The sequence below is a fragment of the Urocitellus parryii genome, chromosome 2 (assembly GCF_045843805.1).
Source record: "Urocitellus parryii isolate mUroPar1 chromosome 2, mUroPar1.hap1, whole genome shotgun sequence".
NCBI classification, from domain to species: domain Eukaryota; kingdom Metazoa; phylum Chordata; class Mammalia; order Rodentia; family Sciuridae; genus Urocitellus; species Urocitellus parryii.
In genome coordinates, this window is record NC_135532.1 from 171,244,498 (window position 1) to 171,262,487 (window position 17,990).

At 33.7% G+C, this 17,990-nt stretch overlaps 1 protein-coding gene across 1 annotated transcript in view; it reads right to left on the reverse strand.

Moving 5' to 3' along the window:
* Ccdc14 (coiled-coil domain containing 14) overlaps positions 1–17,990 on the reverse strand; it is a 57,411-nt gene that overhangs the window by 21,824 nt on the left and 17,597 nt on the right. The window contains exons 6-9 of the mRNA XM_026395618.2: positions 9,115–9,351; positions 8,910–9,004; positions 7,749–8,265; positions 5,368–5,509 (exon numbers count right to left, since the gene is read on the reverse strand). Of these exons, the coding sequence (XP_026251403.2) occupies positions 5,368–5,509; positions 7,749–8,265; positions 8,910–9,004; positions 9,115–9,351 (991 nt within the window). The remainder of the gene's footprint in view (positions 1–5,367; positions 5,510–7,748; positions 8,266–8,909; positions 9,005–9,114; positions 9,352–17,990) is intronic.

Here is a 17,990-nt window from a genome sequence, read left to right on the forward strand (position 1 = left end):
GAGTGAAATATTAATGCACAGGCATTAAGAATAAGAAGATATCCATGTACACTGATATGGAAAGATATCCCAAACACATTAATGATAAAGTGAAAAACCACAAAGTGTAAAACAACAGAATTCTGATTTTCTAAAAAGATTTTCCCTTTATAACAAAGAGTATAGAACTAGAAAAGGCAACATAGACTGGTGACCCAGAACATACAGAATGCTCCTTTCAGTATCTTTCAGAAAATCAGCAAGTGCCAAGGCCCTCCTGCACACCAAGTGTATAAGAGAAGCTTTGTTGACAATCTTTTTGTATGTACATGGTCATATTCTTCTTTTCCCAAACATAGTCAATTTGTCATTCATTACAAGCCTTTCATCCTTACCCTCCTTCTCTCAACAGGATACTTTCCTATTTTCACTAAAAATAATATGGTTTGAGACTGACTTTATCTGCATGCATATTAACCCTCAGTTCTTCCCTCTGGTCTCAGATGAAGAGAAGTCTCACCTGCACCCAAAATGCCATCTCCTTTTATACTCTCAAGGACCCTGTTTCTATCCTCTTCCCTTTAGTTCTGTGTCTGCAGCTTCTCCCACTTGGCCCATTGCTATTCTTGAGATGCAAGCACAATGCAACTCCTTCCACACTAGAAGTGAAAACACTTCAGCCAGCTTAACTGCCACATCACCAGCTACTCTCTTCTTCCCTGCTTTCAGGGTTAGACTTTTAAAAAGTAATTTTTCTATAAAAAGTGATATATGAAAAAATAACCCAAAATAATCTTCTAAAAATGGGTATTACACATGCTATTGCAAAATATTATGTGTTAAATTAAATATACTTGATTTTAACAAAGAAAAGGTAAAACTGCTGATATTTAGGCAAATTTTTTCAATTTACTCATTTTTACATAGGTTTATTGATATAAAACTGACCTCTGATAAACTGCCAGAGTATAAAATTTTATACATTTTGACATATGTGATGAAACCATCACAATTTAAATATTCACCACCCTCAAGTTTTCTCATGTCCTTTTTCATAACCTCCCCTTTCTAGACAAGATTTATAGATTAATTTTGCATTTTCCAGAATTTCATATAAATGGAATCAACATACAATGTATATTCTTATACCTGGCTTATTTACTCAGCATGATATTTTGAGATTCAACCATTCTGTTCCATGTATCAACAATTCCTTCCTTTTTACTGTTGAGTAGTATTCTATTGTATGGACATACCACCATCTGTTTATCCATTCACCTGTTGATAGACACTGGGGTTGTTTCCTCTGAATATTCATGAACTAGTTTGTAAGGATAACTTTCACTTGTCTTGAGAAACATTTAGGGATGGAATTGTTGGATCAAACGTAGGTATATTTTAATTTCCAAAAAACTGCCAAATTGTTTTCCAAAGTAGTTGGAAAAAAAAATACCATTTACTTTCCTACACACAACGTGAAAGTTCCAGTTCTTCCACAAGCTTACTAACACCTGGTATGATGTTCTGAATTTTTGTCATCCCAATGGGTGTGCCTGGTATCTCATCATGGTTTTAATTTGCATTTTCCTAGTGATTAATGATGATAATCATCTTTTTTTGGGAGGAGGGCAGGTAGCAGGGATTGAACTCAGGGGCACTCAATCACTTAAGCCACATCTCTAGCTCTATTTTGTATTTTATTTAGAGACAGGGTCTCACTGAGTTGCTTAGTGCTTTGCCATTGCTGAGGCTGGCTTTGAACTCTCGATCCTCCTGCATCTTTTCATGTTCTTATTTGATATTCATATATCTTCTTTGGTGTAGAGTCTGTTCAAATATTTTACCCATTTTTAAAGCAGATATTTAAAAACTGATAGTTTTATTATCGAGTTCTGATAGTTCTTATACTTCTAGATTCAAGTTCTTTGTTAAGTGTTTTACAAATACTTTCTCTCAATTTGTTGCTTACCTCTTCATTTTTAGTACCTTTTGAAGAGCAAAAGTTTTAATTTTAGTGAAGTCCAATGTATATACTTTTTCCTTTCTCTGTTTTAAAAAATCTTTCCCAACTCAAGGTAACTAAGGTTTTCTTTTATCATTTATTCTAGCAGTTTATTTTATATATGGATCTCTCCTATAATTTTTTATCTTTTCCTGGCTTTTATGACATTACTCTCTTAGCTTTCCCACTATTTCCCTTGTTGCTCCTTCTCAGGCCTCTTTCACAGGTTTCTCTTGCTCTGGTCTTCCAGTCTAAGCTATTATCACCCATCAATTCATTCTTGGCTGTGTTGTCATTCTATACCTTTTTGGTGAATTTACCATTTATATGCTGATAACAAATTACATGCTATTATTACAGTTGTCTCCAGTATCTATAAAAGTACTAGATCCATAGTAAAAGCTCAATAAAAATGTGTTCAGTGAATTACTTCTAAGTCTACATTTCAATTCTAGATCTTGTTACTGTGCTCCAGACTTATACATATCTCCAGATGGTCTAAATGACACATTTAGTATAGTCTAAATCTTAACTCATGGGCTCTCCCATTACCTCTTCTAAATAAAAAAAAACAAAGTGAAATTTAAAAAAAAAAATTAAACAAATCTATTATTCTTCTACTAGCTCCCATCTGGAGGAATTATGTTACCATCTGTCAAATTATAAAAACAAGAAAATCTTAATGCCACCTATCATTATTTTCTTCTGTGTGAGCCTACTGGTGGTCTTCTATTTGAGTTTACATTCAGGAAGTGGTCTTAAAATCTAAGTTGCCTTATAAATATTAAGGCATTTCCTAGTGTGACAGTACTTATAAGTAATATCCTACCTCCAGCTCCCACCCAAGATATTTGGGAATGTGCCAGGGTTTTAGCGGTCAAAATAAAAGGGGCTCTACAGACATTTTATGGGTGGGGACCAGGAAAGCTAAAAATTGGACAACTGTTCCATGCCTCACATAAAAACTGTCCAATTGAAAATGCAAAAAATGCCAAGATTCCATAGAAACAATGCTTTTTTTTTTTTTTTTTTAACCACAAGATGTCAATAAACTTTGAGAAAGTTCTGGGAATAGGGGATGGGGGGGTCACTTCGGTCTACAAAAAAACATGTTGTTTCCCAAATGTCTAAACATAAAAAATTTTTTTTGATTGAAAATCATTTCTGAATGAGCTTATACATTCTAGTTTTATTTGTAATTATGAATGATTCCAAATAAAGATTATGAAGCAGCACAAAAATCCCTACATTGCTACTTGAAACCTCATTCTGCTAAAAGGAGCATATCTGCTAAAAGGAACAAATTACATATCTGACCAATTCTTCATTTTTCAGTAATTTTATCTTTGAAAAGGTCAAGTGAACAACAGTGTCAAGAACATTCTATATAGTCATTGCCCTTTAAGGAAAGAAGGCCTAAAAAGCTCTAGTACCAAGTCTAAAGAATTAGATTAGTCATCAATTAGCTTAATATCTTTTTAAAAAAATTAAAAATAATTGGCAGCCAATAAAATAAGAAGCCTCATTTCCTTGAGTAGCTTATAAATTAGCAAAATAGTAGATTTATAAAGTGCTCTAAGGAACAAAAATAAATAAGAATCACTGATATTTCCATGGTGACAGTGTTAAAATACATAATATTCTGAGATTAACTTACAGTATGCTTAAGAAAACAATCCTTTGATAATCATTGCTTTAAATAATATGCATGTTTATTTTGACTGGGTTATAGTATGACTCTTTCGTTTCAAATAATACACCTAAATAGTGATAGGTAAATGAATCTCTATTTCCTAGTGGAGGCAATATATAAGTCAATAAGTTAGAATTCTTCTCTCTAAAACCTAATTGCCTTGGATTTGAGTCTTGATTCCAACAAGAATTCAACATTTCTTAGCTATGTGATCTTGAGCAAATTACATACTGTTTGCTTTGATTTCCCCATGTATAAATGAGAATAGCAATATCTACTCATAGAACACTGTGAAGATTTAGAGATGACACATATAAAGAACAATAGCCTCAGGCTGCAGTTGTGGTTCATTGGCAGAGCGCTTGCCTCGTACTTGTGAGGCACGAGTTCGACCCTCAACACCACATAAAAATATTGTGTCCATGTATAACTAAAAGTAAAAAAAATTTTTTAAAAAGACAATAGCCTGACCTAAATGTAGATGCTGTTCATTACCATTATTATTAAGTCTTGGTTTTGAAAAATTAACATTGTTATAGAATCCCTTATGTCAGGACTGATGACAGAATTTAAACTTGGTGAGTCTATCACGCATCAGATATTTTACATACACACACACAAGATTTCTAGAAAAATAACAATAAGAAAGTAAATCTCACTAGGTATCGCGCCTGTTTAGTATCCAATCAATAAAATTAAGCTACTCTCCAACCAAAAATCCTATTTTTTTTGCTTTCCAGTTTCTTAAAAAATCTGTGCAGGTCCCTAAAATCCCATCTTATATAATGATTAAAGCTCCTGCAACTATACCACTCAGGACACATTCACATTATAGTGTTGCAGAAGCACCTGGAAGTAAATGTACTCTAATTCTCTGTGAAGTACATTAATAGATACTGGAGTATTGGCCCTGATGGTCATCACCAAAAGATTCAAAGTTAGGATATTATTAATATATGGGTGATTTCTTCTACATTTTGAGATAAGATCCCTGATTTACATCTTTCTTAAACAATTATTCCAAAATGTTAAGATGGCCAAAAATAAAAATAAATCCAAGAATTTAAATGAATTTTTCCCCCTATGTTTAAAATGTGATAGGGTTACATACTTACTCATATCAGGTTCTACCTTCCTTTCTAAAAATATGGAAGTCTGGAAAAATTATGTGCCTCGAACATTATGTTAGGAAGAGCCATGTACCTTGTTTTAGCCTACAAAATATTAAGTTGTCCATGGCATATAAGAATGCCCCATGGCTATATCCATATTCTCTTTTTCCTAGAAAACACACACTGACACTGTGGTTTCATGAGGTAAAAGGAACCTAGATCCTGAGTCAAAAGATGAAAAAGATCTCCAGTGACCCTCGATGTCTTGCAGTGAGGGAGAACTAAACATTTCTGTACTATGTCTCTGAGATTTAGACATATGTTACAGTAGAATAATTATCTTGTCTATACACTAAATCAGGTGACAGAGGTTTAAAAAAGGTGGAAGAAAATAGGTATTAGTAGGCAGAAGTAATGGAAAAGTTAGTTTGAAAATCCTACAAATCTTTGGAAAAAAGTGGAATACAGTTAAGACAGCAAATCAATTTTTCTTATGAAGTCCTAGTTTTTTCCATTGGGCACCTTCATTCTAACTATGGGACATCATTACTTACACACAATAATATTCGAAGAGCAATTACCTTCGTAACTGAGCATTTTCACTTCTCAATGGTTGCATAGCCAGTGCTATTTCAACTTGAATATTTCTGTTTCCACTTACTGCTGGAAGCCCACATATACATGCTTCTACTTCTGTTATCAATCTCTGAATTTCTGAATCCTCTATAAGAGACAAAAGAAATGAGTAAAATCAATATTTTAAACTGATTTTGGATAAGCCCTTTGGTACATATAACTATAAAAGAAAATCTTTATAGGTATGTTCATACTTGGCTATAAATACATTTTAATTCAGTTATTTATGAATTTATATACAAATCCCATTTTCCTCTTTCCTACTTACTTAGAAAAATTCTAAAGAAATTAAATCTAGTAAATTAAAGGTTAATCTTAAATCAATAGCTTATATTTTTTCATTTGAGCCAAGGAGGACAGTAGTTTACACATTATCTCCTAATTCACACTTATCAAAGTCTATAGTGGACTTCTGAGTGCTATAGGGTTTCCTAAAATTGAATACAGTACAAACATGAAAAAATTCATGTTATAAAAATTAACTGATCCTGTTATAAAAATTAATTTACTTTAGGTGACTCATTTTGCAAATACTGAGGGATGGCTTGCTAAGTTTCATTATTTGATTTTATAAAATAGATTTAATACAGCCAGCCACAATTTTAACATTTTGGTTATTAATTGTGCATAGTAAATATTTTAAGAAGTAGCAAAGAGATACAGGTACATTAGCTCTTTTGTCCTTTTTATTTTTGATTCTTAATTCTCAAATTTTCTGTGGACTGGGAATATTTAAAATTACCTATTAACCAATTTCAAAACATTCAATAGGTTGAAAGTATATTCAAATTACAAAAACTTATTCAACTCCACAAGCATTTTAACATCCTAATGAAAAATACTTGTACATAGTAAACAACTATATCTAATCACTGAGCCATCTTCTATAGTCACTATAGACTGACTGTATTTGCTTATGAATTTTCAAGGGACAGACTGGGGTCTTATGCCTTCCTAGATTATAGCCTTAGTCAAATCACTTGACTCTTTTTTAAAAACTAAATTAATCTTTTAAAAAGATTAATGCATTTAAATTGACCAATAAGCATATATTTATCACATACAACATGTTTTAAAATATGTATACATTGTGGAATGGGTAGCTTTACTTCATATACTTATTTTTTGAAATGAGAACACTAGAATTCTCTTGGCAATATTAAAGAACGCAATACATTTTTATTAACTATATTCACCATGTTGTACAATAGATCTCTTGAACTTATTCCTCCTATCTGAAATTTTGTATCCTTTGACCTGCATCTAAATTACTAACTCTTGAAGCCTGGGTATCTTCATGGTTAAATGGAAGTAATAACAATACCTCACTGGGTAGTTCAGAAGATTAAATGAGATGCTGTTCTCCAAGCCTCAATATACTCATCTGTAAAATGGGGAAATGATGGAACTTCACAGGGTTGCTGTGAAGATTAAATGAAGTGATTCATGAAAAATATAGCCAAGGCACAGAGTAAGTGTAAAAGAGTGATAAGTAATATCACTATTATTATCATTATTATGATTAAGTATTTGGTTAGGAGAAGAGTAATAATTTGATGGTCTGAAAACACAGCAATTTTAATTTGCTAAATATGTGGCTGTTCCTGCAGTATTTTATGATTATGAGTATGTCTGTCTGCAAATGTTATATATTCAGTCATTACTTCCATAATCAATTACCATGTTTTTCATGATGACAAATTTGTAACTCATTCAAAGCAAAGCCTTACTTTGGGGGGGAGGGGATATATATATATATATAAAAATTAAATACACCCTGGCTCAAAGACATTATTTTTAAGAGAAAAATCCTAAAACCAAACTGAAAAGAGGTTTGGGTTACTTCTCAAAGTGCAATTTGATGAACAATATTATAGTTATTAAAGAAATAATGGGAAGGAAATCTCTGTGTCTTTTTTAAATAGGAAAATTAAGCAATCTACTCCATGGAGTTAATCATTTTAAAGGGTCTTCTAACCACTCTAATTTTATCTCTACAAATTCTCTTTAATTGAATCTTTTCAGGATCCATTTGGATCAAATGGAATAAATACACACTTGCAAGCAAAACTTTGAATGCTTACTATTTCACAACATGTTTCAAATTCATAGGAAAGAAGAGATCAAAACCTAAAAAAAATAAGAATACCACAGAAATTTCCTTATTAGTTCAAGACATAGTTCCATGAAAAACACCACAAACTTCAGGGAAATTATTCTAAATTTGAATCATAGCTAGACAATGACGCAGCTATTTAGCATAATACCATACTATACACAATAGGAATGGTAATAAGTATGTAGTATGAAGAAAGTACTCATCTACCTTGTTCTGCTACCAGAGCCTTGAGTTCTCTCAACAAATATTTTATAGTTCTAACTTTGTCAGCAGTCTGGTTCACATTTTTTGCCTTCTGTACATCCTTGACTGTTTTTGTATCTTGCACATGTATGTTTAAATACTTTCCTTCATTTGTGGCCTCTCCAATTTGTTCTCTGGCACATCTTTCTTCATTAGTGGCCAAGAAAGCTAGCTGTGATTGAGTGGAGCTTCGGTGTGTCTGACTGTCCGGAAGAGTTTCCTTTTCATGAGATTGAAACAGAGACATATGTGTTTGAAAACACTTTAGTAGGTCTGCTTCCTTAGGAACTCCTTGTTGTGTCAGAATCCAATTAGCAAGACTTGGCTGCTGAAATGTTGGAATAGCCGCTTTGTCAGTTTGGGGCAAGCCACATGGAACTCCAGGACCGATATTAAATGAATTCCTTGGGCCATCAGAATGGTTCACAGAGATTATTTTACTTTGTGATGCCGACTGGTTATCATCATCAGTTTGAACTTCCTGAAGCAAGGGGAAAAAAAAAGCCATCAAAACTGTGGGCATTCACTTAGTGGAGGCATTAATTATAACAAACTCAAATGAAAAATATTAGAAAATAGCTTTCAAATATTAGAAACTAACTTTCTGTTATTTTCAGCTTAAAAGCAAGCTGGATTTCTCCAGTTTACAATAAAGATTCTAGTTTGCAATATGGGAACATTATAAGATTATGACTAAAATAGATTGTTTACATACTTTAGAGGTAGCAAAAATTTGTCCACTTTTGGATCGAAACAAACATTTGCAAATTGAGAAATTGCATTGTAAGAAAATAAGCTCAAGGGGCCAGGGTTGTGGCTCAGTGGTAGAGCGCTTGCCTAGCATGCGTGAGGTACTGGGTTCGATCCCTGCATAAATATACTCACAGAAATATTACAGAAAAAAATTGGCTATTGGTTGATTTCTTTTTTCTACTGATTTCTTCCCCTCATTCTCGCTATTGTTCTAAAAAAAGAGGTCAAACTCTTCTAATAAAAAATAACTTGAAAAAATAATTGTTTTTTACATACTAGCACATTAAGAATTAATAAAATTCAATATTCACTCCTAAGATGCCAATTTCTATAAGCAAACTAACACTTGTGTAATATAAAAACTGTACACACAGAATGAACCACTGGAGGGCAGGGCAGCCGCTGAGGTGACCAGGCTGGGGTAGAGGTAGAACAGCCATAACTAGAACGTGATGTTGCCTGATATTCTAAAAAGTAAGAGAAGGGAAAAGTCATTCACATATCGCATTGCTTATAATAATGAAACAATTTAATCACAGGTTACATCCAGTATTTAAAAAACATCATTCATACTAACCAGAACCAGACTCAGTATGGCAAGGTGTAGCAGGAATTCCATTAGAACAATTCTTCGAAGCCAAGTTACTCATCATTGACATCTGAGTCTGCACATGTTCACAGAGGGCTTGGTATATTATTGGTGAATACATTCTATAATGATCTTGTAATGACCAATCTTGTGCTATGCTTGATGTGTCTCTTTCACTTCCAGCAGAAGCTTCATTAAGTATCTGCTTTTTATTATCTGAAGATACTAATGGAAGAAGGAAAAAAGTTCTTGTAATATGATTCCTCAAAAACATTTACCATAACATCTTAGGGGAAAAAAGGACTTTCAAAAGTAGTTCAATTCATCACACATTTTACAGAAGGGCTTTAGCACTATTATTCCCTAAAGAAAAACACCTGAATTATTTTTGAAAGTGGTGAATTAAGCTTTTTCCAGTCAAAAATTTATGCTAATTCTTTAATAGTCCCCACTAAATGCTCTTTGTAAAACCTCTCCTTCAATTATAATATCTGTCTTAAGGGTATTGTATTCTAAAATCCTTCACTTAGTTCCTAGTCCAGTTTATATTCTCAGGGGAAAAGGGAATAAAAAAGACAGAATATAATAATCCTGATGCTTTAACAATTAAAAACTTAGGAGTTTTGAGATCAATCAGTAAGAGTGAACTTATACGCCAAAAACAACATTTAGCAAATGCAAAAAAAAAAAAGATGTTAATTCCTTGTATCTTATCAGATCAAAATGGAATGAAATTAGAAACCAACATGATAAGACCCTACAGAAGTTATATAAACACATGGAGATTGAAAACATGGAAATTGAACAATATACTTTTTTTTAAATTTTTTTTTTCTTTTTTGGTACTAGGGACACTTAATCACTGAGCCATATCTCCAACCCCTTTTTAAATATCTTTATTTTATTTATTTATTTTTAAATGTGGTGCTGAGGATCAAACTCAGTGCCTCACACATGCTAGGTAAGTGCTCACACTGAGTCACAACTGCAGCATCCTGAGCAATACATTTTTCAATGATGAATGGGTGATAGACGAAATCAGGGGAGAAATTTAAAAATTCTTAGACTCAAACAAGAATAGTGATACAACATACCAGAACCTCTAGGACACTATGAAGGGAGTTCTAAGACAAAAATTTATAGCTATGAGTAAGTACTTACATAAGAAAATCAGAAAGATCCCAAATAAACAACCTAATGAGGCATCTCAAGGCCCTTGAAAAAGAACAAACTAATTCCAAACCATTAGAAAGAAGAAAATAATAAAAGATCGGAGCTGATATCAATGAAATTGAGAGTGAAAAAAAATTCAAAGGATCAATGAAAGGGAAGAATTGGTTCTGGGGGAAAAAATGAGATTTATAAGCCCTTAAAATTAACTGAAAAAAAAGAGAGAAAATCCATTTTAATATAATTAGAGATTTTTTTAAAAAGGCATCACAGAAATACAGAGGATCATTAGAGACGATTTTGAAAACTTACACTTCAATAAATAGGAAAACTTAGAAGAAATGGATACATTTCTAGACAAATATGATCTAGAAAACTGAATCAAGAGGAAATAAATGGAAAACCTAAACAGTCCAATAACCTGTATTGAGATAGAAGCAATAATAAAAAGCTTCCAACAAAGAAAACCCCAGGACCAGATGGATTCTCAGATGAATTCTACCAAACAAACCTTTAAAGAAGAACTAATGTCAATACTCTTCAAATTATTCCATAAGATAAAACACTACCAAAAATACATTCTAGGAAGCCAGTATCACACTCATAACAAAACCAGATAAGGACACATCAAAGAAATAAAACAACAACCCAATATCCCTGAAGAACTTAGATAAAAAATTCTTAATAAAATAACATGAGAAGAATGTACACCAGGTCCAAAGTTGGTTTTGTTCCAGATATGCAAGGATGGTCTAATATATGTAAATCAATAAATGTAATTTAACACATAAATAGAAAGACAAAAATCACAGTCATCTCAATAGATGCAGATAATGCCTTCGACAAAATTTAGCATCCATTATAATAAAAACACTGAAGAAAAGAGATAGAAAGAACCTACCTCAACATTATAAAGGCTATATATGAAAAAAACCAAGCCAAATTCATAGTAAATGGGGAAAAACTGAAAGTATTTCCTTCAAGATCTGGGACAAGACAAGGATGTCTACTCTTAACCACTCCTATTTAATATAGTGCTAGAAATTCAAGCGACAGCAATTAGGCAAGAGAAAGAAATAAAAGGGATAAAAATAGGAAAGAAAAGTAAAATTATCACTGTTTGTAATGTGATCCTATACTTAGAAGGTCCAAAAACCTCCACTAAAAGACTGTTAGGCTAATAAATTTGGCAAAGTAGCAGGTTACAAAATCAACATACAAAAATCAATTAGTTTTCTATACATCAACAATGAATCTGAGAAAGAAATCAGGAAGACAATTCCATTCACAATAGCCTCAAAGAAAATAAAATACCTAGAAATAAATCTAAACAAGGAAGTGAAAGACCTCTACAAAGAAAACTACAGAAAACTGAAGAAAGAAATTGAAAAAGGGGCTGGGGCTGTAGCTCACTGGTACAGCGCTTGCCTTGCACATGTGAGGTACTAGGTTCAATACTCAGCAACATATAAAAATAAAGGTATTGTGTACATCTACAACTAAAAATATTTTTTAAAAAAAGAAAGAAAGAAATTGAAGAACTCAGAAAATGGAAAGACCTTCAATTCTCATGGACAGGCAGAAATAATACTATTAAGTGGCCATACTACCAAAAAGAATATACATATTCAATGCAATCCCCATCAAAATACCAATGACATTCTTCACTGAACTAGAAAAACAGTCTTAAAACTCAATTGGAAGAATAAAGGACCCAGAATAGCCAAAGCAACTCTAAGCCAAAAAACAACAACAACAACAACAAACAAACAAACAAACAAAAAACAGTGCAGAAGGCATCACAATACCTGACTTTGAAATATACTACAGAGCTATAGTAACATGCATGGTACTGACATAAAAACAAACGCAGAGACCAATGGTACAATAGAAAACACAGGGACAAAACTACATAGAAACAGTTATCTGATCCTTGACAAAAGTGCCATACATAGGAGTATTTTTAAACATATGATCTTTTAAACAAATGGTGCTGGGAAAACTGGTTATCCCTATGTAGAAGAATACACCCTTATCTCTAACCCTGCACAAAAATTAACTCAAAATGGATGAAAAGATCTAGGAATTAGAACAGAAACTATGCAACTCCTAGAAGAAAACACAGGGTCAACACTTCAATATCTAGGAACAGGCAACAACTTTCTCAATAGGACCTCTAAAGTTCAGGAAATAATGCCAAAGGTTAATAAATGGGATGGCATCAAATTCAAAACCTTCTGCACAGCAAAGGAAACAATTAGGAATAAGAAGAGAGAACCTACAGAATGGGAGAAAATCTTTGTTAGCTACACTTCTGACAGAAGATTAACATCTAGAATATGTAAAGAACTCAAAAAACTTTTGCACCAATAAAATCAAATAACCCAATTAATAAATGGGCAAATGAACTAAATAGATGCTTCTCAATAAAAAAATAAAATGGTCAATACATGAAATGCGTTCAATATCATTAACAATTAGGAAAATGCAAATAACACTGAGATTACATCTTACACCAGTCAGAATGGTAATCATCAAGAATACAAATAATAATAAATGCTGACAAGGATGTGGAAAATAAAGGAACACTTTTACACTGCTGGTGGGATTATAAATTAGTACAGCCACTATGGAAATCAGTATGAAGGTTTCCCCAAGGACTTGAGATGAAACCATGAGCCAGCTGTATCACTCCTCAATAGTCACCCTAAAGAATTAAAGCCATCATACTATAATGATACATGCATACCCATGTTTATATCATTGCAATTCACAATAGCCAAACTATGGAATCAGTGTAGGTGTCCATCAATGGACGAATGGATAAAGAAAATGCGGTATATACACCCAATGGAGTTTTATTCAATCATAAAAGAAAAATGAAATTATGTCATTTGCAGTAAAATGGATGGAACTATATATCATTATGTCTAATTATTAAATAAGTCAAACTCAGATGGTCAAGGGTCATATGTTTTCTCTCACATGGAAACTAGAGAAGAAACAGGAAGAGGGGGAGAAATCCCATGAAAATCAGAGAGAGATTAGTACAGAAAAGGGACCAAGGGATTATACAAAATAGAAACCTGGTATTAATAAACTAATAAATAAAAAACAAGTTTTCTATATAGTACTACTCAACAAATTGATATAAAAATCTGAATTCTACTTACCTGTCTAATAAAATGCCCTCCACAAATGTTCACAAAACAATATTAGCAGAAATGAGAGTGCTCTGGTAGATCACAGGTTATCAGAATACAAAATAAATTTAGAAAAATACATAGCCTGTGGTAGTACCTATCAAAGCCAAACATACATTTAATCTATGACACAACAATTCTACTCTCTTGTATGAACCTAACAGAAATGAGTGCCTATATCAATTTCAAAAGTTTACTTACTGAGTAACCTTGAGCAAATTGCTTAGCTTTTATTGACTTCCTCTTCCTCATTAGAAAAATGGTAATTAAAAAAGTATTTTAAGGGCTGGGGTTGTGGCCCGGTGGTAGAGTGCCTGCCTAGCACAAGGAAGCACCGGGTTCGATCCTCAGCACCACATAACAATAAATCAATCAAAAAAAGTATTGTGTCCATCTACAACTAAAAAAGATTTTTTAAAAAACTCTAAAAAAATATTTTAAGACTGTTGTAAGAAGTAAACACTTGCCTAGTTCTTAAATGAATGTACAGTACACAGTAAAAATTCATTAAATGTTACAACATCAGATAGCTGCAAACTCTTAAGTAAATACTTCATTATCCATAAATATTGCTATTTGATGATAATATACCACTGAACAAGAGGTGATTAAAACCAAAAGCAGTAATTGTTATATTCACAATCTGAACAAATGAGTTACCAAAAAAAAAAAAAAAAGCGCTGGTTAATAGATCCCTGTAAAGCAAGTATTACTTCTTATTACAAATATAATTTTTATAATAAATTAAATGGAAAGGTACTCTTATCTAGAATATTTTAACTTTGAAATGCAATAGCTCTTATTCCTTCTTTTCAAGGGGTCATTTTACAGGCTCTCATCAAGCTGAGCTACATACAATATTATGCCTCTGCCAGCAGATGTCATCGTCCAACATAAAATTTTAACTCCAAACATACTTCTTAAAAATCAAAGTCCTCTAATAAAATGACTTATTTTGCTCCTCTAAAAACTCAGTTTGTATGAAACTCTATTGATAATGGTGAATATTTGTACATTTGGTATAAAGTCTTAAAGCAAATAATCCAGGACAAGTTAGAAACCACAAATGGATTTAAAAGAAATATTACATTTGAATTATTATTGTACAATTTAATTTTAAAAACAAAGCAATAAAATGGGTTTATTACTATATAAACACAAATAAGTATATGTTCTTGCTTTTCTTAATGACACCAAAGCACCTTCCATGAAAACTTTACCTAACAGATCAGGATGACAATGTTTAATTAATGATTAGAACTCATGAGGAAGGCATTCATTTATTCAGTCCATGAAACCTTTTCAGTCCATGAATTCTAGGTGTTGTACAAGTGGTGGCCTTTGCTTGGATATATAAGCACAGGCAAGTCAGTCTTGCCACCCAAATAAAGAGCATCTAGTGCAGTTAAAAGCAACTGGATACCTATTATAATTTGAAATACAAAAGAACATCTGGTCTTGATAGGGCAATCACTGCTCAAAAGATTCTGCCTGTGTGGTTTATTTCTCAAAGAGAGAGCAGATGGCCCCCAGCTTATGATGGCTCAATTTACGATTTTATTTTTTTATCTTACAATGCTATAAAGCAAGATGCATTCAGTAGAAACCATACTTCAGATTGTGAATGTTTATCTTTTCTAGGTTGTACCATATTCTCTTATGATGCTAGGCAACAGCACCAAACAGCTATAGCTCCCGGCAGCCACGCAATCATGAGGTTAAACATATTTTTCAATGAATTGTGTTGCTAAGCTATGATGTTCGGTAGGCTAGGCATTTTTCTTTAAGTTATAATATTTTAAATTTACACTGGATTTATGGAAAATATACCACCACCATAGGTCAAAAAGCATCTGTATGTTATTAAAAGCATAATCACGAAAGCATTCAACAGTTATCAAATCTAAAAAGTTGTTTATTTAAGTGAAACTTTTTTGGCCAGGTGCAATGGTATAGGCCTTTAGTCTTAGCTAACTGGAAGGCTAAGACAGTAGGATCTTGAGATCAAGGCCAGCCTGGGTTACACAGCAAGGTCCTCTCTCGAGAAAAAAAAAAAAAAAAAAAATTTAAATGTCAGAAACACTTCATATAAGCTCAATACATTTCTCAAACTGTCTCTCTGCCTCTTTCACCAGAATGCATTGAATAGGTTTACTCGACTCCACAGACATTCAAAAATCAAGTAGGTCCCAGACAGAAAGTACATAAGAAGGCTGTGCCCCAGAAGACAGTTAACAAAAAAAAACCCAAAAAACCAGCAAGATGGAATATGTTAAAATTAAAATGATAGCTACTAGTTAACATGCTGAAATAGATTCCTTAAAATTCTATTTATGATTATCTCAGTTGGGAAGAGAGGTAAAAGAGAAGAATATCAGGGCTGGGGATGTGGCTCAAGCGGTGGTGCGCTCGCCTGGCATGTGTGCGGCCCGGGTTTGATCCTCAGCACCACATACAAAGATGTTGTGTCCGCCAATAACTAAAAAATAAATATTAAAATTCTCTCTCTAGCTCTAGAAAAAAAAAAAGAGAGAAGAATATCACTGAGCATTAAGATAACAGAGCAAAAACCCCTACTTTACCACACGAAAAAAAACAAAAAATGTTCCTTTCTAGATAGCATTACAGGTTAGTAAACTAAAGAACAAGAGGGAAGGAGAATTCTCTTCTAGTGAGTTGAACTTAGGAGTAAATTATCAATGAGACCTAATTTCTAATACTGTAACCCTAAAGAAGATTGTCCTATGGAAGTAGGTCCTTCCTTCTGATGAAAAGTATGGTGGGGGAAGAACAATAAGAATATTGTGTACTGATCACAGGTTAGAACTGCTGATTTGACTCTAATCCAAATAAGAATTTAATGCTAGGAGCCCAAAATGTCAGTTTTCTTTCATCTGCCACTCCAAATCCATCCTCTACTGGTCTCCACCCTGCTCTTCCAGGGATCCTGATCTATATGGATTACACTGTTAAGAGACAATTCTTCATGGGTCTCTCTTGCTCCTACACATCTTCCTGTGTATGCTGAGAAAGCAAAGTTTTTTGACTTAAGCTCTTTACCTGGGCCAATTCTCAGGGTTGTATTTGTAGTCAGCAAACCTGAAGATGAGGTAATGTATCCCTCTGGACATATCTGCTTACTGTTTATTATCATAGTGACAGATTTCTCAAGCTCAGAGTTCCTTAGCTGCTATCCTAACCCAAAGCATGTGCAGCATGTATCTGGTTCCATCACATTACCACCCCCTACCCCCTAATAAGGTGTTAGGGAGAACTAATGCAAATATGCTGATGGATACACTGCTTGCTATGCTATAAAAGAGTCCTTTGTCTCTGATCCAGTAACCTGTGTCCTCTGTCAGGATTTCCGACACAATAAGACTAATTTACCAACCTGTGAGAATAAAAATCAAATTGGATAAAAATCAATCCAATCAATTGGCATATCTAAGAAAGGAAGAAGAATGAAGTCAGAGTGCTTCTTCCTGCTCCCTCTTGATGAGGTAATCTTAAGCTAGTTTTGTAAGCTAGCTGCACTTCTCAAGGTAGTCTACTCTATAAATAGTATCTCCTTCTGGGTCCAGTAATCTTTTGTCTCTCCTAATTCTTTAAGGCTTAGTGTTAATGACAGCTCTGCTGCTGTTGCTAGCACTAGGTAGCACAATCTCTTATGGTTTTCACTACCTGATTCATTTCTTTGTAATGAAACTCTCCTCAAATTATATTGGATATTGCCATCTTGTTAGAACTCTGACTGACAGAAGTCAGAATCCAACAAGTCGATACCATGATACCCACTGTCAATCACATATTCAAATGAGAATTTCTTGAGGAAGGGTCCCCTGGAGACTGAAGGAATAGGTGCTACCAGTTCTTTCTTTATCCATTGGGCCCCCATCCAAGGGCTTCTGTGCAAAGAGGTAAGATCAGGTTGAGCTCATTTTTTCTTAAAAGGTCAGACAGTAAATGTATTAGGTTTAGTGGGCCAGTTTCCTGTCAAAACTCAAAAGTCTAACTCTGAAACACAAAACCAGTCACAGAAAACACATAAACAGGGGGGTTTTGAAATGGCAAAATAGAGAAGGTTGCTTTTCTGGCTGCTACATGGCATGACCCAAATAAAGAAGATAGGCAGCTTCTCAGCAAGGGGGGTGAAAAAGCGGGGGAAGTACTTTACTGGAATTTAATACTGGACATTCAAAGCAAATCAAAGACTCAGATGGTTGGTTATAATAAGAAAGAAATCCTCAATGTCACAGCCACTGCCACAGCCAAAGGCACCAGCCAGAGTGGTCCCTCAGCGAGCAAAGTAGAGACAAGGAAATTGATGGAACCTGCATTTTGAGAGGCCTGAGTCATTGCACAATATCCGTGTGCAGGAAAGAAGCAGTGTATTTCCTGGCTGGTGTGGAAGACAAAGGAAGGAATCATTTAGCAGCCATGGTCTGGGGGCTGGAAGCTAAGGGACCCATTTCCTGGCTAACCCACGTT